General features: G+C 45.0%; 1 protein-coding gene across 1 annotated transcript; it reads right to left on the bottom strand.

Annotated features, from left to right (window-relative positions):
* Window positions 1-3,028: 3,028 nt before the first annotated feature.
* On the bottom strand, window positions 3,029-22,122 carry LOC128695051 (uncharacterized). The gene is made up of 6 exons (XM_053785441.2): window positions 21,273-22,122; window positions 20,428-20,622; window positions 18,611-18,709; window positions 12,990-13,067; window positions 12,162-12,260; window positions 3,029-3,169 (listed from the first exon to the last, which is right to left on the bottom strand). Exons 1-6 carry the CDS (start codon window positions 21,486-21,488, stop codon window positions 3,029-3,031), a joined length of 828 nt encoding a protein of 275 aa, XP_053641416.1. The 5' UTR covers window positions 21,489-22,122.
* Between the last annotated feature and the right edge of the window lie 1,901 nt (window positions 22,123-24,023).

The raw sequence follows: 24,023 nt of genomic DNA, 5'->3' as shown, positions 1-24,023 counted from the left end.
CAGCCATCTTGAACCCCTCGCCAGCCATCCTGAACCCCTCGCCAGCCATCCTGAACCCCTCGCCAGCCATCTTGAACCCCTCGCCAGCCATCCTGAACCCCTCGCCAGCCATCCTGAACCCCTCGCCAGCCATCCTGAACCCCTCGCCAGCCATCCTGAACCCCTCGCCAGCCATCCTGAACCCCTCGCCAGCCATCCTGAACCCCTCGCCAGCCATCCTGAACCCCTCGCCAGCCATCCTGAACCCCTCGCCAGGGATCCTGAACCCCTCGCCAGCCATCTTGAACCCCTCGCCAGCCATCCTGAACCCCTCGCCAGCCATCTTGAACCCCTCGCCAGCCATCCTGAACCCCTCGCCAGCCATCCTGAACCCCTCGCCAGCCATCTTGAACCCCTCGCCAGCCATCCTGAACCCCTCGCCAGCCATCCTGAACCCCTCGCCAGCCATCTTGAACCCCTCGCCAGCCATCCTGAACCCCTCGCCAGCCATCCTGAACCCCTCGCCAGCCATCCTGAACCCCTCGCCAGCCATCCTGAACCCCTCGCCAGCCATCCTGAACCCCTCGCCAGCCATCCTGAACCCCTCGCCAGGGATCCTGAACCCCTCGCCAGCCATCTTGAACCCCTCGCCAGCCATCCTGAACCCCTCGCCAGCCATCTTGAACCCCTCGCCAGCCATCCTGAACCCCTCGCCAGCCATCCTGAACCCTTCGCCAGCCATCTTGAACCCCTCGCCAGCCATCCTGAACCCCTCGCCAGCCATCCTGAACCCCTCGCCAGCCATCTTGAACCCCTCGCCAGCCATCTTAGACCCCTCGCCAGCCATTCTGAACCCCTCGCCAGCCATCTTGAACCCCTCGCCAGCCATCTTAGACCCCTCGCCAGCCATTCTGAACCCCTCGCCAGCCATCTTGAACCCCTCGCCAGCCATCCTGAACCCCTAGCTCACCTCTCAATCCATTCTCTCGTTGCTCCTATATTATTTTTATTCACTAGAAAAAATAAAAATGACTGAACTCCGAAATTCTGACATATAAGTGGCTGGCAAAGCTTCGAGAGAACTGAAATATATGAAATATGTTCCGGAGAGGGAGTTTGTTAATGGTAATCACACTGAGTGAACATACCACTGTAATAACAACACTGGTCAGTGCCAGTCCCACTGTGATTGAACATACCACTGTAATAACAACACTGGTCAGTGCCAGTCCCACTGTGATTGAACATACCACTGTAATAACAACACTGGTCAGTGCCAGTCCCACTGTGATTGAACATACCACTGTAATAACAACACTGGTCAGTGCCAGTCCCACTGTGATTGAACATACCACTGTAATAACAACACTGGTCAGTGCCAGTCCCACTGTGATTGAACATACCACTGTAATAACAACACTGGTCAGTGCCAGTCCCACTGTGATTGAACATACCACTGTAATAACAGTACTGGTCAGTGCCAGTCCCACTGTGAACATTCCACTTTGAAGGCAGTAAGGGAATATATGACCCATTTATGTAGGTCTCATGTGGGTTTAGTGCTCCCAGGTGAATATAATCAAGTGATAAATGTATTTCAAGTATAAATACAGTGTTTATCTCAGAATATATCTCAGAATATATCTCAGAATATATCTCAGAATATATACATCACTCGCCACTTGGTTCATCATAATTGTTGTTAAAAGGTAAAGAAAAATACAATTATAAAAAATTATTTATTTATAAAAAAGGTTTCTTTAAATAAATGTTTTTTTTTCTGTGAAATATATTGACTTAAGTTAATAGATTCATAAGCAACGAGATGTTTAGTATGTGAGGTGGGCGGGGTGGTGGGTTGTGGGCGGGGTGGTGGGTTGTGGGCGGTGTGGTGGGTTGTGGGCGGTGTGGTGGGTTGTGGCCGTTGTGGTGGGTTGTGGGCGGTGTGGTGGGTTGTGGGCGTTGTGGTGGGTTGTGGGCGTTGTGGTGGGTTGTGGGCGGTGTGGTGGGTTGTGGGCGGTGTGGTGGGTTGTGGGCGTTGTGGTGGGTTGTGGGCGGTGTGGTGGGTTGTGGGCGTTGTGGTGGGTTGTGGGCGTTGTGGTGGGTTGTGGGCGGTGTGGTGGGTTGTGGGCGTTGTGGGTTGTGGGCGGTGTGGTGGGTTGTGGGCGGTGTGGTGGGTTGTGGGCGTTGTGGTGGGTTGTGGGCGGTGTGGTGGGTTGTGGGCGGTGTGGTGGGTTGTGGGCGTTGTGGTGGGTTGTGGGCGGTGTGGTGGGTTGTGGGCGGTGTGGTGGGTTGTGGGCGGTGTGGTGGGTTGTGGGCGGTGTGGTGGGTTGTGGGCGGTGTGGTGGGTTGTGGGCGGTGTGGTGGGTTGTGGGCGTTGTGGTGGGTTGTGGGCGGTGTGGTGGGTTGTGGGCGGTGTGGTGGGTTGTGGGCGTTGTGGTGGGTTGTGGGCGGTGTGCTGGGTTGTGGGCGGTGTGGTGGGTTGTGGGCGGTGTGGTGGGTTGTGGGCGTTGTGGTGGGTTGTGGGCGGTGTGGTGGGTTGTGGGCGTTGTGGTGGGTTGTGGGCGGTGTGGTGGGTTGTGGGCGGTGTGGTGGGTTGTGGGCGTTGTGGTGGGGTGTGGGCGGTGTGGTGGGTTGTGGGCGGTGTGGTGGGTTGTGGGCGTTGTGGTGGGTTGTGGGCGGTGTGGTGGGTTGTGGGCGTTGTGGTGGGTTGTGGGCGTTGTGGTGGGTTGTGGGCGTTGTGGTGGGTTGTGGGCGGTGTGGTGGGTTGTGGGCGTTGTGGTGGGTTGTGGGCGTTGTGGTGGGTTGTGGGCGGTGTGGTGGGTTGTGGGCGTTGTGGTGGGTTGTGGGCGGTGTGGTGGGTTGTGGGCGTTGTGGTGGGTTGTGGGCGGTGTGGTGGGTTGTGGGCGGTGTGGTGGGTTGTGGGCGTTGTGGTGGGTTGTGGGCGGTGTGGTGGGTTGTGGGCGTTGTGGTGGGTTGTGGGCGGTGTGGTGGGTTGTGGGCGTTGTGGTGGGTTGTGGGCGTTGTGGTGGGTTGTGGGCGGTGTGGGTTACTGCAGAGCAACACCCAGAGAGTTATGAAGGAGGAGGAAGTGTGCAGCAGTGATGGCCAGGTGAGTGTATCCCAGAGACTTGGCTTCCTCACTTATAACCTTCTCGTTGACCAGTGACGTGTCCTGGTACAGGATCATCTGCAGCCAACATTATCCATTATAACAGTGTTAGATATGTGCCGCTGGTGCGGCTAGTTAATTGTTCATACTTAGTGGCTAGTTCGTCTAACCCCATATCCATCCTGTGGACGCTAGTGCCTATTTTTTGTACACCATAACCATCCTGTGGCTAGTTTATTGAGTATCCAATATCCAAGTATCCAATATCCAGTATCCAATATGCCATCCTACCAGAAAAGTAAATGTCACTATCGCCGCAAGGTATGGCAACACCGCATACCCAAAAAAAACAGTGGCACACAGCTCTTATTGTAGTGCTCTTAAGTGGTGATATCCAAATTAATCCAGGACCTCAAACTATTGTGCAGAGGCAAAACAGACAGATAAATGACGGCGATAATGACGGTCTAGTAGCTAGGAATGATAACCTTAACTCCATATGTAATGCATACATAGGTCAATGTGAGACAATACAGCCATTACCCAAGTAATAGCTTTTATATCCTTTTACTCATGTACGAATTAATTGCTCTACCATATTGTATTACTTTTGTCACTACCACTACTACTACTACTACTACTACTACTACCACTAGTGAACATCGAAATGGTACCTCACTAGTATTCACCTCACTCTGAGCCTTTATATACCCTCTGTGTCCATGTATTGTTTGTAATGGCTTGATAAAGCTCCTGGAGAGCGAAACGTTGCCACAATAAATGTCACATTAGTTGCACTTGTGTCCTTTTACTTTACATTATTATCTCAAACACTACCAAACAGGTGCATACACTGTACTAAAGTACGCATGAAAAACAGAAAAGGCACCTTATGTAAAATATGTAAGGGGTGGGTGCATGATGGATCTATGTACAATTATAGCAACGGTGCCAGAATTCATTTTGTGTGTAACAAATGCACTTTGGCACAGTTACCCTTTAGCAGTGATGACATTGATTTACCTGATTTTAATACAAATGACCCATTGCCATATATTGATGATTATGATTGTTTTATGAAAACAGGCCTTCACTTTATTCATGTCAACGCAAGATCACTTCTTCCTAAATTGGCAGAGATTAGGATTCTAGCTAACAAAATTAGGGCGGCAGTTATAACCATCTCTGAATCTTGGTTGGATGATACGGTGACTGACGACGAGGTCAAAATAGATGGTTACAATATAAAACGCTTAGATAGGAACAGAAAGGGTGGTGGAGTATGTGCCTACATTAGAAATGACTTAGCTTACAACCCAAGACCTGATTTAAATAACATAAACTGGAGATTCTATGGTTTGAAGTGCTGCTTCCCAAGAGCAAACCCATCTTAGTAGGAACTAGTTACCGCCCTCCTACCCAGGACCAGTTCTTAGAAGACTTTTCCAGAGTATTGTCCGGACTTGAAAACAATTGCGAGACAATAATACTGGGCGACTTCAATATATGTTTTCAGCAGCAAAATAACGGGCTATGCAAAAGGTATAAGCAAATTCTAGGATTAAATAGTTACACTCAACTAATTAATACACCAACCCGGATCACACAGTTCTCAGCCACCCTAATTGACCACATACTTTGTAACCGCTCTGAGAACATTAGTCAGTCAGGCGTCATTACCACAGGTCTTAGTGATCATTTCATCATTTACTGCACCAGGAAAATTACTAGGGATAGGATAGGCCTACACAGGACAATAAAAATGAGGTCAACTAGAAACTACAGTAAAGAAACACTGGTAAATAGGCTACACAATTGTGACTGGGCAGATTAGATTTTGCCACCGAAGTGGCTAGTTTATTGTGCACCCCATATCCATCCTGTGGACGGTAGCGCAAGAGCATATGGATACACAAAAGGCCCAGGAACTAGGCCCTAAAGGGTTAACAGGAATACATATGGATTTATATCTACATATCTATAGTTCACTTATCTGTTACAAGCAAATTTAGGAAATTTGCTTAGTATATCTGGTATCTTATTTTCATTAATAAGATATCTTGACATGTCACATAGGTTATTTTACTGTCTGTCTCTGTATTCTTCAATAAGTGGACAGTTAAGCACATAGTGTTCAAGAGTGACCATATGCCTGATCACATAATTTACATTTAGTTTGATCATCATCTGTGTGTCTCCCAAACTGCCAGAAGTACTTGTAACCAAGCCTAAGCCTGGCCACTACATCAGTCAGTCTGTTCACATTGCAAGTTGCTCCATAAACATACTTATCTACGTTCATGTTATCATAGTGGGTTATAGATCTACTCAGGCTTCTAACTGCATTCCTATAACAATCATCTTCATTATTTACTTCTCTCCTAATATTATTCCTAATGCTAGACACAGTTATACCAAAGTTATATTCTACATTCTCCTTCTGGGTACTCTTCTTGGCTAACATATCAACTTTATCATGAAGGAGTAATCCAATGTGTGATGGGATCCATAGCAATTCATTTAGATCTGTGTGTATTTACCTCTAGACACTTGGTAAGGTTCATTGTGACAGTGTCTGGTTCGTTTCTCAACATTCTAATACCGAGTACAGTGTTAATCTCAATAATCCTATCACTGATACTAGAAATACCAAGCTCCTTCCTCATGTTAAGAACTTTTGTAGATCTGGGACAGCCAAGAATAATCCTGAGAGCTTCATTTTGCATTAACTCCAAGGGTCGGAGAGAACTTTCTCTAGCTAATATCAACATGGGAGCAGCATAATGAATTAAGGACCTAACATAGGCTATGTTAGTTAGTTAGTTTAATATGTTTATTATGCACCCCATACCCATCCTGTGGGCGGTAGTCAAAAGATTACAGAGGTACATAATGGGTCCAGGGACTGGGCCTCAAAGTTTTGATAGCTGAGCAAGTTACAGAGGTAATGAATTCACAATTTACAAAGGTAATGAACTCACAATTTACAAAGGTAATGAACTCCAGGTAGGTCTAGTCACAATCATGACAAGTTACAAAGGTATTTACAGATTACAGAGGTACACAATGGGTCCAGGGACCGGGCTCCAAAGTTTTGATGGCTGAACTAGGTACAAGGTAATGAACTCACAAGTTACAAAGGTAATGAACTCACAAGTTACAAAGGTAATGAATACTGTAAGAATGGTTACTTACGTTTATACATGGCTGCAATCATGAACAAATTTTAGAGTAATGAGCAATTCACACTTCCACACCCGGTCACAACTGTAGTGAGTTATTGGTGCAAATGTTGATTGCTGAGTCTCTCTCTCTCTCTCACACACACACACACATACAAATTCATACACACACACACACACACACACACACACACACACACACACACACAAACTCATACACGCACACACACTCATACACACACACACACACACACACACTCATACACTATGTACATCATTCTTACGATTCTCACATTAGCACCATAGTTGGGGTTGTAGCCAGCAACAGCTTTGAGAGCATTTAGCCTATCTTTGCATTTCTTGTTTAGTTGTGGTATAGTGGATTTGTTAAAGGGTACATCTACACCAAGATATCTGTAAGTTTTAACGTAGCTAATGTTTTCACCCTGCAAATAGATGGGTGGGGGATGTCGTTTGCTTGTTAATGTATCTGTTTTAGAGGAGGATATTATGAGGCCTAGTCAGTTACAAATTGCTTGAACTTCATTAAGAGTGGTACTCATCTTCTTATGCCCTGTTGTATGGATCATGATATCATCAGCATAGCTTATAGCTATATGTTTAGGTGAGGCAGGTAGAGCATTTAGGAGAGCATTAATCAGAATATTAAATAGCATGGGACTAAGAACTCCTCCCTGCGGTGTACCTAAAGACATTTCTTTAGAATCACTTCTGAAGCCTTGGTAAAGGACAGAGGATACTCTATTTGACAGGTATCCTATTATCCAGCAGAGTAAGCTACCACCAATATTCATTTTGGCTAGTTCATGTAGTATAATGGTTCTGTTCGCAATATCAAATGCAGATTTTAGATCAAGGAAAGTGGTAAAACTAGTAGAGGTGTGTGCAGTGAGAAAGGTGGAAATACAGTTCTGCACACTTTTACCTTTCATGAACCCATAGAGGTAGGGGAAAAGTTGGTGTCTGATTCTGTAGTACAGTCTGTTAAGTATCATTCTTTCAAAAGTTTTACAAAGACAACTAGTTAAGGAGATCGGCCTAAATGTATCAGGCTGTTGGGGCTTAGGGATAGGCACAATGAGACTATTAGTCCAGGAAGTAGGAAGAACGCCCTCAATGTAACTTGAGATTATACAGTGCCAACAAAGGGTTATCAGGCACGTGCCTTAGAGTTCTGAGAATATCATAGGTTATACCATCCTCTCCAGGAGCAGTTGATCGACCTTTAGTTAATGCATTATCTAATTCATACTCGGTAAAGAGGCAATCACTCTCATCAATATTTTGGCTCATAAAATTAATCAGTTTCAACATTTCTTCAGAAGTACTCTCTAAATTTTTTCTAATATGAGATGGAAGGTTTTCATGCCTGGATGTTTTGGACCAGTCATTTATGAGGTCATTTGCTTTTTCAAGAGGAAAGGGATGAGCAACATTACCAGTCTTTTTCCTGGTCATTTTATTTATACCTTTCCAAGCCAAACTTAAAGGGGTGGACCTATTTAATCCACTAACAAACTGTTCCCATTCCTGTTGCCTAAGTTCTTGCTTTCTATTCCTTGCATTTGTTAGTGCAGCTTGGAACGTTCTGAGAAGGTCTGGGGTTCTACATTCACGGTATGCTTTACCAATCCTCCTAGCTGCATGTGTTAGATTGCGTAGCTGTGGATCATTATAGTATTTACATTGGCTTTTATTGTTGAGAGAGATAACAAGTTGCACGGACGTAAACGATGCCTTGGAAAAATTCAAAACAATGTTCACTACCATCCTTGATAATATTGTACCAGTTAAAGAGGTTAGGATTAAACGAAGAACTGAACCCTGGATGAATACTGAGATATTAGATAATATGAAATTCAGAGACCAGCTGCTAAAAAGATTTAAAGCAAACAGACAGGATATTGCAGCACTAAATGAATTCCAAAGGGTGAGGAACAGAGTACAGAGACTTATAAAAGGAGCAAAGGCAAAGCACTACTGCTCAAAAATTGAAGAGTATAAGCATAACCCCAGAAAGCTCTGGCAACAACTAAAACAGTTGGGGTATAGCCATAAGCCAGTAGATAGGTCTAACATAGTACTCACTATCGATAATGAGGTATGCCACGAAACATCTAAGGTGGCAAATTGTTTTAATTCCTACTACACATCTGTTGCATCAACACTAGTAAGTAAACTACCAGCTGCATCAAATACCTTTAACACAGTGTCTGATAAGTTTCAAACATACTATATCAATAAAGGGGTAACCCCAAACAGTTGTCAACTAGTAAGTGTATCTCATGACTTTATACAAAAAAAACTAAGCAGGTTAAACCCAGCTAAGAGCACAGGCCCTGATAACATCCCGTCTAAGTTCCTAAAAGATGGTGCTTCTGAACTGTCAGTCCCTATTGCTCACATAATAAATCTATCAATCACCACTAATACCGTACCAGAGGGGTTCAAGGAGGCCAGAGTAACTCCTATCTTCAAGAAAAATAGTAGGTCTGATGTCAGCAACTATAGGCCTGTTAGTATACTCAGTATAACATCTAAAATTCTAGAGAGGGCGGTGTATTCTCAAGTAGTTAAGTACCTTAATGACAACAACATTCTTCATAGCTATCAATCGGGCTTTAGAAGATCCTACTCAACCGACACCTCCCTAATTAATCTGATGGATTACCTGAGAACTGAAATGTCAAAGGGGAACCTCATAGGATCTGCAAAAGGCCTTCGATACTGTCAACCACAATATATTATGTAAAAAACTTCAAGCTATCGGTATAGGTTCTGTAGACTGGTTTAAGTCCTACCTTAGCAACAGGAGACAAATAGTCAAAATCAACAAAACGGAATCAGAACCCCTGCCTATAACATGCGGAGTTCCCCAAGGTAGTATTCTGGGTCCCTTATTATTCTTATGTTATGTCAATGACATGCCTATCAGTGTCAAGTGCAAACTCCTACTGTATGCAGATGACAGTGCCCTGTTAGTGTCAGGTAAAGATCCACAAGATATAGCTGGAGTCCTGCAGCAAATGGTTAGTAGACAACAAACTATCATTACACCTCGGGAAAACTGAAGCCATTCTCTTTGGCACGAAACATAAACTGAGAAGGGTAAATAATTTTAATGTTCAGTGTAATGGGGAGCCCATCACTTTGGTTTCTTCAGTAAAATATCTGGGAATCCCCGTTGACCCATGCATGTCAGGAGAATTGATAGGGAACAGTGTAGTAAAGAAAGCGAATGCCAGACTGAAGTTCCTGTATAGACAAGCACAGTGTCTACCTACTGAGGCTCGCAGGACCCTATGTCTAGCCCTTATACAATGCCATATAGATTACGATTGCTCTTCATGGTACTCTGCCTTGACAAAAAAACTGAAAGATAGACTGCAAATCACCCAGAACAAAATCGTAAGATTCATCCTGGGGCTGGGACCAAGAGAACATGTAGGCCAGGATGAATTACAGCAGTTGGATATGCTGAATGTTGAAGACAGAGTAAAACAACTGAAGCTAAGTCATGTTTATAAAATTGCTCACAAACAATGTCCAGAATATCTTGCTGTCAATTTTGTCAAGGTTGGGAACCAAAGCAATCATAGTACTAGGGGGAGAGAGCACAACTTTGTAGTAGCCACAGTCAGTGGCCAGGCGTCAAACACCTTTTATTGTACAGTAATAAAGGAATGGAACAGACTGCCCGCACATGTCAAAGCCAGTCATAGCATGAACCAGTTCAAGAAGAGTGCCAAAAGGTGTCTGATGAATGTAGCTACAGAAAGGGAGGGGAATAATTTTCTATTCTTTTAGCTAACATACGTGTAAATTTTACCTTATTGCTAGTAATGACCCTCGTGTAGTTGATAGTCTTTTTAGTATAATAATAAGATGTTATCTTCATTGTAGAATAATAAGAACATTTTATAACCTTTATATTATAATAATAAGGTAAAAGGACCCCAATGGAAATAAGTCTCTCTGTCTGACTTTTTTGGGTTATCCCAGGTTCTCTACACATATGCTGCTATGTATGATAATTCTATGTAACCGTATTTGTGTATACCTGAATAAACTTACTAACTTAAATCCTGTGGACGGTAATGGCTAGTTTGTGTACCCCATAACCATCTTGTGGACGCTAGTAGCTAGTTTATTGTGCACCCAATACTGATGGTGGAGGGTAGCGCAGGATAATATGAATACACAACATGTTAAAAATGTTGTTAGAATGATTATATTCACATGGAACATCAAGCGGTGCGGCTCACTCAGCGCCAGGTATGGAGATGGTTCCATCCACTGTTCTCTAATGGTAGGACAGCAACCCAGAGCAACCCAGTGTAACCCAGTGCAACCCAGAGCAACCCAGAGCAACCCAGAGCAACCCAGTGTAACCCAGTGCAACCCAGAGCAACCCAGTGCAACCCAGAATAACCCAGTGCTAAAACTAGCAGCAGACGATGCAACATCCCCCCACTGAAAAGCAGGGGTGTCACTAGCACGTTAAGAGACCATACAATAAGTGTCAGAGGCCCGAGACTGTTCAACTGCCTCCCAGCATACATAAGGGGGATTACCAACAGACCCCTGGCAGTCTTCAAGCTGGCACTGGACAAGCACCTAAAGTCGGTTCCTGATCAGCCGGGCTGTGGCTCGTACATTGTTACCTGAACAGTGTGTAAACTACATTGTTCCCTGAACAGTGTGTAAACTACATTGTTCCCTGAGCAGTGTGTAAACTACATTGTTCCCTGAACAGTGTGTAAACTACATTGTTCCCTGAACAGTGTGTAAACTCCATTGTTCCCTGAATAGTGTGTAAACTACATTGTTCCCTGAGCAGTGTGTAAACTCCATTGTTCCCTGAGCAGTGTGTAAACTACATTGTTCCCTGAACAGTGTGTAAACTACATTGTTCCCTGAGCAGTGTGTAAACTACATTGTTCCCTGAACAGTGTGTAAACTACATTGTTCCCTGAGCAGTGTGTAAACTACATTGTTCCCTGAGCAGTGTGTAAACTACATTGTTCCCTGAACAGTGTGTAAACTACATTATTTAATTGAAAAACTTTTGAGAATCATTTATGTAAAAATAATGGAAGAAATCTCTGGTGTAGTAGTGTATCATGTTCGTCGTTGTAGTCTAAGAAAACGGCCTCCGATTCTGTCGTAAACTCCAGCAAATTCGTAAGACCAGGGTTTTTCCATCCCATAATCTTTCCTGGTTGTCTGTAAACAGTTTTTCTTCTCCCAAATGCTCCAATATCCTTTTCCTCAGTTTTTTTTTTCAAATGCTTTAGATAGTACACAATATCAGACACATTGGCCTCTAATTGGTGGCCCGGTGGTCTGGTGGCTAAAACTCCCGCTCCACACACGGAAGGCCCGGGTTCGATTCCCGGCGGGTGGAAATTCCGACACGTTTCCTTACACCTATTGTCCTGTTCACCTAGCAGCAAATAGGTACCTGGGTGTTAGTCGACTGGTGTGGGTCGCATCCTGGGGGACAAGATTAAGGACCCCAATGGAAATAAGTTAGTCCTCGATGACGCACTGACTTTCTTGGGTTATCCTGGGTGGCTAACCCTCCGGGGTTAAAAATCCGAACGAAATCTTATCTTATCTTAATTCTGTGCCTCTCGGCTCTTGCCCTTGTTATATATGGGGACTATATTTGTCTTTTTCCAATTTACTGGCATGTGCCCTGCTTAGGGAGGTCTGTGTGTGTCTGTGTCTGTCAGAGATTCGAGCAAATTTTAATTTACTTAAAACACTACTATAAATACGGTGTTTTTCATGGTTCCGTATCAGTAGAACACATTACTGTACAAGTACTCTGAGAAGTAAGAATGAAGTACTCACTACTGTACCTGTACTCTGAAGGGGTTCCCAAGTTCCATATTGACTGTCATAAAGTCTTGAAGTAATTCAAATCCTCCGCCAGCCATGTCAAATATCAGCAGATTTATCTATAAAAAATAAAATGGACCTTAGAGGCACATGCAAGCAGAGCTTCAACAAAGTGAATTACATAGCTGTGAAATTCAACTGTAAAGAATGACTAAGGAAACTAAAAATGATGCTGGAAGAGGAGGAAGAGAAAGAGGGAAAGAGGAATAGGCAGAGATAACAGGTAATACATTAAGTACCTATAAAGACTGTGAAGATAATCTCTTAAAGGTAGCAGGAGGAAGGACAAGAGAATACATTCTTAACTTGTGGAAGCAATGTTAAAAAAATTGTTTGTGATAAGTATTTCTTCAGGGTAGAGCAGGTGATGAGTGGAGTGAACTCTGAAGATCTGCAACATATATATAAAGCTGAACCAATATAATCTAATGAGATGGGACAAACTCCTCACCAGTAACTCTTGTAAACATAAACAGTGAATTATTAAATACGGTGAGGGATTTCAAGAAGGTGGATAAGTTATTTGAAAAGTAGAGACTTGAAGAAACCTGAGCTTTCAAATAAGGCAAATGAATAAGGAAACTTTATTTTTAAGCATATTGAGGAAGTCTGGCCAGATATCACAGAAGGTTGTGTCGAGGCAGACTCCACACCCTGAGTTAAGAGCGTGTACAGCAGGACTCTTAGCGTTTAAAATTAAATCTATCGGTCGATCGAAGGAGCTAGGAAGCTCAACTTTCCAAGAATGCTTTGTTGAGAACTACTAGGTAAGAGCACGCACACAATACCTGCTTGTAGCCAGCAGCAGCTAGGACGGTGAGTAGCGGGTAGCAGGTGGTGTGCCAGGTCTGGCCCAGGTAAAGGTCCTGTTGATAAAACAACACAAACTATCAGAATTTCCCAGGTTTCAACACTTGTGTTTATAGCAGCTTAGTGACCAAGCAGGTTGCACCTACTTCAGCCAAGCAGGTTGCACCTACTTCAGCCAAGCAGGTTGCACCAGCTTTGTGACCAAGCAGGTTGCACCTACTTCAGCCAAGCAGGTTGCACCAGCTTTGTGACCAAGCAGGTTGCACCAGCTTTGTGACCAAGCAGGTTGCACCAGCTTTGTGACCAAGCAGGTTGCACCTACTTCAGCCAAGCAGGTTGCACCTACTTCAGCCAAGCAGGTTGCACCAGCTTTGTGACCAAGCAGGTTGCACCTTCTTCAGCCAAGCAGGTTGCACCTACTTCAGCCAAGCAGGTTGCACCTACTTCAGCCAAGCAGGTTGCACCAGCTTTGTGACCAAGCAGGTTGCACCTACTTCAGCCAAGCAGGGTGCACCTACTTCAGCCAAGCAGGTTGCACCTACTTCAGCCAAGCAGGTTGCACCTACTTCAGCCAAGCAGGTTGCACCTACTTCAGCCAAGCAGGTTGCACCTACTTCAGCCAAGCAGGTTGCACCTACTTTAGCCAAGCAGGTTGCAGCTTCTTCAGCCAAGCAGGTTGCACCTACTTCAGCCAAGCAGGTTGCACCTACTTCAGCCAAGCAGGTTGCACCTACTTCAGCCAAGCAGGTTGCACCTACTTCAGCCAAGCAGGTTGCACCTACTTCAGCCAAGCAGGTTGCAGCTTCTTCAGCCAAGCAGGTTGCACCTACTTCAGCCAAGCAGGTTGCACCTACTTCAGCCAAGCAGGTTGCACCTACTTCAGCCAAGCAGGTTGCACCTACTTCAGCCAAGCAGGTTGCAGCTTCTTCAGCCAAGCAGGTTGCACCTACTTCAGCCAAGCAGGTTGCAGCTTCTTCAGCCAAGCAGGTTGCACCTACTTCAGCCAAGCAGGTTGCAGCTTCTTCAGCCAAGCAGGTTGCACCTTCTTCAGCCAAGCAGGTTGCACCTTCTTCAGCCAAGCAGGTTGCACCTACTTCAGCCAAGCAGGTTGCACCTACTTCAGCCAAGCAGGTTGCACCTTCTTCAGCCAAGCAGGTTGCACCTACTTCAGCCAAGCAGGTTGCACCTACTTCAGCCAAGCAGGTTGCACCTACTTCAACCAAGCAGGTTGCACCTACTTCAGCCAAGCAGGTTGCACCTACTTCAGCCAAGCAGGTTGCACCTACTTCAGCCAAGCAGATTGCACCTACTTCAGCCAAGCAGGTTGCACCTACTTCAGCCAAGCAGGTTGCACCTTCTTCAGCCAAGCAGGTTGCACCTACTTCAGCCAAGCAGGTTGCACCTACTTCAGCCAAGCAGGTTGCACCTACTTCAGCCAAGCAGGTTGCACCTACTTCAGCCAAGCAGGTTGCAGCTTCTTCAGCCAAGCAGGTTGCACCTACTTCAGCCAAGCAGGTTGCAGCTTCTTCAGCCAAGCAGGTTGCACCTACTTCAGCCAAGCAGGTTGCAGCTTCTTCAGCCAAGCAGGTTGCACCTTCTTCAGCCAAGCAGGTTGCACCTTCTTTAGCCAAGCAGGTTGCACCTTCTTCAGCCAAGCAGGTTGCACCTACTTCAGCCAAGCAGGTTGCACCTACTTCAGCCAAGCAGGTTGCACCTTCTTCAGCCAAGCAGGTTGCACCTACTTCAGCCAAGCAGGTTGCACCTACTTCAGCCAAGCAGGTTGCACCTACTTCAGCCAAGCAGGTTGCACCTACTTCAGCCAAGCAGGTTGCACCTACTTCAGCCAAGCAGGTTGCACCTACTTCAGCCAAGCAGGTTGCACCTACTTCAGCCAAGCAGGTTGCACCTACTTCAGCCAAGCAGGTTGCACCTACTTCAGCCAAGCAGGTTGCACCTACTTCAACCAAGCAGGTTGCACCTACTTCAGCCAAGCAGGTTGCACCTACTTCAGCCAAGCAGGTTGCACCTACTTCAACCAAGCAGGTTGCACCTACGTCAGCCAAGCAGGTTGCACCTACTTCAGCCAAGCAGGTTGCACCTACTTCAGCCAAGCAGGTTGCACCTACTTCAGCCAAGCAGGTTGCACCTACTTCAGCCAAGCAGGTTGCACCTACTTCAGCCAAGCAGGTTGCACCTACTTCAGCCAAGCAGGTTGCACCTACTTCAGCCAAGCAGGTTGCACCTACTTCAGCCAAGCAGGTTGCACCTACTTCAGCCAAGCAGGTTGCACCTACTTCAGCCAAGCAGGTTGCACCTACTTCAGCCAAGCAGGTTGCACCTACTTCAGCCAAGCAGGTTGCACCTACTTCAGCCAAGCAGGTTGCACCTACTTCAGCCAAGCAGGTTGCACCTACTTCAGCCAAGCAGGTTGCACCTACTTCAGCCAAGCAGGTTGCACCTACTTCAGCCAAGCAGGTTGCACCTACTTCAGCCAAGCAGGTTGCACCTACTTCAGCCAAGCAGGTTGCACCTACTTCAGCCAAGCAGGTTGCACCTACTTCAACCAAGCAGGTTGCACCTACTTCAGCCAAGCAGGTTGCACCTACTTCAGCCAAGCAGGTTGCACCTACTTCAGCCAAGCAGGTTGCACCTACTTCAGCCAAGCAGGTTGCACCTACTTCAGCCAAGCAGGTTGCACCTACTTCAGCCAAGCAGGTTGCACCTACTTCAGCCAAGCAGGTTGCACCTACTTCAGCCAAGCAGGTTGCACCTACTTCAGCCAAGCAGGTTGCACCTACTTCAGCCAAGCAGGTTGCACCTACTTCAGCCAAGCAGGTTGCAGCTTCTTCAGCCAAGCAGGTTGCACCTTCTTCAGCCAAGCAGGTTGCACCTACTTCAGCCAAGCAGGTTGCACCTACTTCAGCCAAGCAGGTTGCAGCTTCTTCAGCCAAGCAGGTTGCACCTTCTTCAGCCAAGCAGGTTGCACCTACTTCAGCCAAGCAGGTTGCACCTACTTCAGCCAAGCAGGTTGCACCTACTTCAGCCAAGCAGGTTGCACCTACTTCAGCCAAGCAGGTTGCACCTACTTCAGCCAAGCAGGTTGCAGCTTCTTCAGCCTAGCAGGTTGCACCTACTTCAGCCAAGCAGGTTGCACCTACTTCAGCCAAGCAGGTTGCAGCTTCTTCAGCCTAGCAGGTTGCACCTACTTCAGCCAAGCAGGTTGCACCTACTCCAGCCAAGCAGGTTGCAGCTTCTTCAGCCAAGCAGGTTGCACCTACTTCAGCCAAGCAGGTTGCACCTACTTCAGCCAAGCAGGTTGCACCTACTTCAGCCAAGCAGGTTGCACCTACTTCAGCCAAGCAGGTTGCACCTACTTCAGCCAAGCAGGTTGCACCTACTTCAGCCAAGCAGGTTGCACCTACTTCAGCCAAGCAGGTTGCACCTACTTCAGCCAAGCAGGTTGCACCTTCGCTAACTCCTGAGATCTTCATGGGTAGAGATTAACTTTACGTATTAAATGCGGAATTGTAGAAATTAAAAAAATACTTCATACACGTCTTACACTGCGAAATACACAGTCCAGAATTCAGAGATAATGTCTTTTCTTGTATATGTGTATATGTATGTATGTATATATATATATATATATATATATATATATATATATATATATATATATATATATATATATATATATATATATATATATATAGAGAGAGAGAGAGAGAGAGAGAGAGAGGCCTTGCTGAAAGTTCATCTTTGACGCAGACACACACACACACACACTCTCTCTCTCTCTCTCTCTCTCTCTCTCTCTCTCTCTCTCTCTCTCTCTCTCTCTCTCTCTCTCTCTCTCTCTCTCTCTCTCTCTCTCAATTTTCAGCAGAAAGTAACTTGCTGCACCCAGCTATTCAATTCAAGTTTATTCTCTATAATGGTTACAATGTGGGGTTTACAGGTTTTGGGTATTGTGTGGTTTACATGTTATAAAATACTAATTACAGAGGGGGCCACTAGGACACCTAGCATGGCTAGGCATTTCCAGCAGACTTAGATTAATTCTTAACATTAAATCCTTACAGATTATGGTATTAAGGCTAAGTGACTACATCATAATTTGTGAGTTTAGCAATGTGAATGCTTTTGTTTTGGCACAATACAAAGTGTCTATATTGGAGTATCATAGGCAAACTTATGACTAGTTAGGATTTATTATTTTAAGATTAAGATTAGTATTTCTGGGTTTATAGTCAGTGGGTGAGTGTAAGTGTGAACCACCAAGTAGTTATCATGTAGTTAGTTGTCGGGGTAGATCAGGGAGATAAGATGTTTTCTAACTGTAGTTTTGAAAGTGATGAATGTGTCTGCAGTTCTAGAGTTTTCAGATAGGGTGTTCCAGATTTTAGGTCCTTTGAAATACATTGATTTTTTGTAAAGGTTTAGTCGAACACAGGGAATGTCATAGAGATGTTTGTGTCTGGTGTTATGCCTGTGGATCCTGTCAAAACTATTAAGAAAGCGTTTTAGGTCAAGGTTAATATTGGAATTTAAGGTCCTGTAGATATAGATTGCACAGTAGTAAGTGTTGATGTTCTGAACAGGGAGTAAGTTTAGATCTATGAAGAGTGGGGGGAGATGGGTTGCCAGGGATGGGATTTAGTGATTATTCTTACTGCGGCTTTTTGTTGGGTTATTATTGGCTTTAGGTGTGTTGCTGCAGTTGAACCCCAAGCACAGATAGCATAGGTGAGGTATGGATATATAAGTGAATGGTATAGTGTGAGAAGGGCAGTTTGCGGTGCGTAGTATCGTATCTTGGAGAGGATCCCCACCGTTTTGGATACTTTTTTTGTTATGTGTTGGATATGGGTGCTGAAATTTAGGTTGTTGTCGAGGTATAGGCCAAGGAATTTGCCCTCATTATGTCTGGCAATTAGAGTGTTGTCGATCTTAATGTTAAGTTGCGCAACACCTGCTCTGCTACCAAACATAATATAGTAGGTTTTGCCAGTGTTAAGTGTAAGTTTATTGGCTGTCATCCAAGTCGATATTTTGAGCAGCTCCTCGTTAACAATGGTGTTGAGGGTGGCAAGATTAGGGTGGGAGATGACGTAGATTTTACTCTTGTACTCTCTTCTGCCCTAGCACACTGCTACTGTCACACACCCCGCCCTGTAGAGCTGTATAGCCCTTCCGAGTTTATCCCTTAAAAACTGATTATTGTTATAATTCATTTTTCATGTGTATTTTATAAATAGAAAGAAATGTTCAAATACAGACATATTATTATCTGGTTGCTTCCAGGCTTCTCCCTTATATTAACCCAACCCTTCCTAAAATTAATACTTAACTCTGCCTTCAACTCTTCTGACCTCCAGACACCTAACTAATAAAATGAGTCTATGTATTTTTTTTAAGCCTGATGCTAACCTACTGTGTGTCATACATTGACTTTACCTTTGATATACCTTTGAGTTTCGAGTTTTTTAACTCCCGGAGACTGGCTTGTCTGTCAGTGTGTAGTTGTTTGCAGTCGTGTCATTACGATTTCGTGAGTCTTGTATTAAAGATAGTAGGATAAGGTGGGCACCAGACTGACCGTGGGTGTGGCGTAGCGGTTCAGCATGGTTTGGCCTCGTTGATGCATTCCTATAGTGGTGTTCCAAGGCTCCGGCTGCTTCCTCCTCACCAGCGCCTCCTGCAGGAGGTGGTCAACAGTTTTAGGAAGGGAGGAACAATAATACTCCAGGAGTATAAGAGTGCCATGATAAATTATAGAGCTTTGGCACCTAACATCTTCAGTTCTGTGTGCAATAATATATTGTACACTCACAGGTACACACAACATATTCAGGTACACACAACATATTCAGGTACACACAACATACACTCAGGTACACACAACATACACTCAGGTACACACAACATACACTCAGGTACACACAACATACTCAGGTACACACAGCATACACTCAGGTACACACAGCATACACTCAGGTACACACAGCATACACTCAGGTACACACAGCATACACTCAGGTACACACAGCATACACTCAGGTACACACAACATACACTCAGGTACACACAACATACACTCAGGTACACACAGCATACACTCAGGTACACACATACACTCAGGTACACACAACATACACAAGCTGATACACTAATACTAAATACAGCCATACGTAGTCAGAATATATTGTATTAATTAATACCCTTTGACCCATGCGGGTTTGGCGCTTGTTTTAAATCTTCTACTACTACTGATAATATGTATTAAGTATGAGTATGTGACCAGTGGTTACAGACCTGGGTCAATGTGGGGTATACCTGGAGGATATTCCGGGGGTCAACGCCCCCGCGGCCCAATCCATAATCAGGTCTCCCGGTGGATCAGGGCCTGGTTAACCAGGCTGTTACTGATGGCCGCACGTAGTCGAACGTACGAACCACAGACCGGCTGGTCGGGTACTGACTTTAGGTATCAGTCCAGCTCCCTTTTGAAGGAGTCATCTGCATGGACTCGCCTATATGTTGTTAGAGGGATCGGATCATAGCTCCTGACCCAGCCTATCAACTTGCTACTTGCCAGATTCACTTCCTCATCTCTTGCGTCCTATGGTACTTGCTTGTAAACGTACTGTTTCGTCGAGGTCATTCTATTTTCTGACCACTCTGTGACTGAAGAAATACTTCTTGACAGCTCTGTGACTCAACTGTGTCTAATTTCCAGCTGTGCCCCTGTGTACCTGTGTCCTTCCTCTCAAACTAGCTATCCCTGTCTATACCTTCAATTCCTCTGAGTATTTTCTGTCATGTTACTCCTGGTTCTCGTGTCCAGTGTTTGATTAAGTTCCGGTAGCGTCTCCACGAAGCTCAAACATCTTAGCTCAAAAACAAGCCTCGTTCTCCAGCTTCCTAACATGCTTTTCCAGGTATGGGTTCCATACTGGTGCTGCAAACTTGAGGTTCCTGAAGGTCACTCTTAGATTTGCCAGACGAGCATTGGCTGCAGAGGTCATTCAGTTCATGTGAGCTTGTGGAGATATGATAGGCAGTATGATCACCTCCAGGTCCTCTTTGAAGTCTACAACCTCTGTCCCTTGAGCCTGTACTTAGTGTCCGATCTTCTTGTCCCATCCCAATCTTCATTATCTTGCATTTGCTGGGGTTGAATTCCAACAACCATTTATCAAACTAATCTTACAGTTTGTCAAGATTCATTTGGAGCCTTTCCCTGTCTCCTCCTCATTAGTTTTACATCAGCAAACGGATACATTTGACATAATCCATTTGGTATATCATTTACATAAACAAGAAGCAGTACTGGCTCTAATACCGATCCCAGCGGGACTCCTTAATTTTCAGATGGGTGGGTGAAGACCTGGGTGAGTGTGGGTGAAGGCTTACCTGTGTGGGTGTTAGGCCGGTGGTGACACAGACAGGTAGTGTGGGTGAGGTTCTGGGTGAGTTACGTAGATGATGATAATTAAGTGGATCAGCCTCCACTAACAGCCCCCTCCACCCCCGAGCTGCCTCCAGCCACCAAGTGTTGCTCAGCCACACTCCATCCTGAGCACCAACCTCCACGAACACTCCACCCTCCTGCACAACACAAGTAACACTATATTACAAGTATATAAATAAGATAATTAAGTTGGTTAATATTTTGAAAGCCTATACTACACGAGAGTCATTAAGACTGATCTCTCTTCACAATCAGTCAAGACGCCGGGTCGCCATCTGGAGAAGACCCCAGCCGGAAGTACCAGTGAACCTACATGAATGAATCAGTCAAGAATACATTAATTCCTAAAATCCAGACTCTCAATAACGACCTGGGAAAGGGAGGAAGTCAGTCCTGACTGAACCCACGTGAAGGTGGTTTATTCCCGATCTTTTCAGTGGGAAAAATGTATAATAAATTGTGATGTCTCACTTTCTCACCGTACAGTTAGTGTGGACAATTTACCATAGTCTCGGGGCTGCTTTGCCTCTCACCTTCCATCTCAAATTCAACAGGTATCTCCGGAGTTAGTTTGCACACTAGATAATGTTCTATAATATTTTTTTTAAGTAAGCACAAATGAGTGGACAACTTTGATATTTATTATGGCATATCTAACAAAAAAAATATAACAGTTAAAAGGCCACATAAGTCCTGCAACTTGGTTATGATTGTATTAACAGAAAACAGAACTGTTAATAAAGTTTACTTTGATTAAAATAACAATATTTAGACGTATCCCACTTACTGTGGCTGCAAATATATCTCTAATGGCTTTCTCTGTTGCGTTGTAAGAGGTGACATTGTGCCAGGGAGGGTGTTGAGGGTGGAGGGTGCCATCGCCACCCATGGGTGGAGCTTCTATCATACGTCGCAGGTAACGCACAAGACGAGCGTCGTCTGGACGCATGATGGGGTAACGCAGCTTGCGTCTCCAACAAATCTCTACTCCATACGTGTACATATAAAAGATCACGATAAACTTATATTAATGTGCAATTTAACACGATGAGAGAAAATTAAATTACAAAGCTTTCCATATAGTAGTATGTCATTGATGTCAGCTATGGTCTGTATACCTTGTACTTGTAGAAATAAAGATGTTATTATAAAGAGTTTATGGAGGCATGTCCACTCACAGGATGTGACACTGCCCATTAAACTCGCCACTAGGGACAGAAATCTAACCACGGAACAGATGGGGTTCAAACCCCTACCTGTTCCGTGGTTTGTTTACAGACGTGTTATTACAATTTCGTGAGACAAAATCTAATTTATCTTATGGACACACTGTGACCAGACACCCACTGTTGGCACAGTGTTTGTAGTTGTCAAGGATGTGTTGACTGGTGGTGTCGTGCAAGGCGGCTGGCTGCTCCTGCTCCAGTTTCTCCCTGTACCATAGATATATCTGTACCACCGTCAGCAGTGTGGCCCAGGTCCACCACAGGGTTCGCTGGCCCGCACGACGCCACCACTGAAATTTATAATTAGTTAATACTATAACTAACAGTGTTGGAGCCTAGTTCCTGGACCCTCTGTGCGATGCAGTCTAGTGACTTGTCCTCAGCGTTACATAATAAACATATCGAACTATATTTCCGCAAGAATTTATTATATAATTATATTTATGTACCACAAGTAAGCTAAGAGACAATACAATAAGTGTCAGGGGCCCAAGACTGTTCAGCTGCCTCCCAGCATACATAAGGGGGATTACCAGTAGGCCCCTGGCTGTCTTCAAGAAGGCACTGGACAAGCACCTAAAATCAGTACCTGACCAGCCGGGCTGGTCAGGTACTGACCAGCGTGCGCCCAGCAGTAACAGCCTGGTTGATCAAACCCGGATCCATGAGGCCTGGTCACAGACCGGGCCGCGGGGGCGTTGACCCCCAAACCCTCTCCAGGTATCTCCATTTAGGTATGTGAAGTAAACCCCTGTGTGTCATTGAGATCAGGACTGGTGTAGGCTTTATCCTCCGTCTTTTAACGTAGAGAAAGACAGGATCTTATTGTACTCACCTAGCAGCAGGTAGACCTGGAGGGTGTTTCTGGGTCAATGTCCCCGCTGTCCGGTCGGTGACCAGGCTTCGCGGTGGATCAGGGCCTGATCAACCAGGCTGTTACTGTTGGCTGCACGCAAACTGACGTATGAACCAAAGCCCGACTGGTCAGGTACAGACTTTAAGTGCCTGTCCAGCGCCTTCTTGAAGACAGCCAGGGGTCTATTGGTAATCCCCTTTATGTATACCGGTATACCTTGCTCTAGGCGAGAGCTCTATTATTATTATGGGTAGTAATGGTAGCAGTAGTATTAGTAGATGGGACATGTCCTCTCCTGACACCCCCATCCTCCCCACTCCCGCATAATTACTCCCATGATATTTGCCTGGGAGGCACTCCTTCCCTCACCATATCACCTTTTTCATATTGTATGAGAACCTGCTGGTGTCACTGAAGACAGCAGGGCAAGAATGACTTATCACTGAGTCTAATAAGGCAGTAATGCCTGTCACTACGTCCAGACAGTCACTATTGTCATTCAATATTATCCCAGCCAGTGACGTATACTGACACCTGGACTGCCTGGTCACCTTTTCCTGAAAAATCTATTTTGCGACAGCAGAAAGTGCACACGTATATATATTTTTTTGTGGTTTTCCTTGTTGCATTTTTCCTCTTATGACTTGGAACCTTCGGTGGGATCTTTTTATATACATATATAAACCGGTACATCAAATTTTTGTGCAGTTTTCCTGTTGCATTTTTTCTTTCTCATGGTGTGGGACCTTCTGTGGTTTTTTTATATACCTTTGAGTTTTACCGGTTATTCGAGTTGTTATTCATATCAGTGGATATGTATATTGTTCCATGGATATATTACCATTTCAAGGATATAGGTCGTAGATTATCATTGCCTTTATTAGAATCTCATGGAAGCGCTAAGCCCGTCAGAGCACCTGGGGAATGGGAAGCAATAAGATTTGATCCACGGAAGGAGAGGGTAGCGTTAATTCCTTGGACGAAGAGCCCTTTATCATTACCAACACAGCATTCAAGTTTTCGTAGGCAGTACTTCCATTTAGAAACGTGTTAATCCACTGAGGTAAAGTAAATCCTACAAGCCAGCTTCCACCTCAGCTGCAGAACACATCTAGTTGCGATCAGTGAAGAGGCGGGTCCAGGAGCTATGTATCGACCCCTGCAACCACAAATAGGTGAGTACACTGCCACGTCACGAGGGATGGTGAACATTATACTTGCTTAACAACAGAGACGCAGAAGATTTCCAGTTAATGTCTCATTCCATCAGTAACCACTTTATGACAGGTGTTGAGTAAAAGGACACAAGTGCAACTAATGTGACGTTTTATTGTGGCAACGTTTCGCTCTCCAGGAGCTTTATCAAGCTTCTGGAGAGCGAAACGTTGCCACAATAAAACTTCACATTAGTTGCACTTGTGGCAACGTTTCGCTCTCCAGGAGCTTTATCAAGCTT

The sequence above is a fragment of the Cherax quadricarinatus genome, chromosome 35, assembly GCF_038502225.1.
Source record: "Cherax quadricarinatus isolate ZL_2023a chromosome 35, ASM3850222v1, whole genome shotgun sequence".
NCBI lineage: Eukaryota > Metazoa > Arthropoda > Malacostraca > Decapoda > Parastacidae > Cherax > Cherax quadricarinatus.
This window is presented reverse-complemented; position numbering and strand designations above follow the sequence as displayed.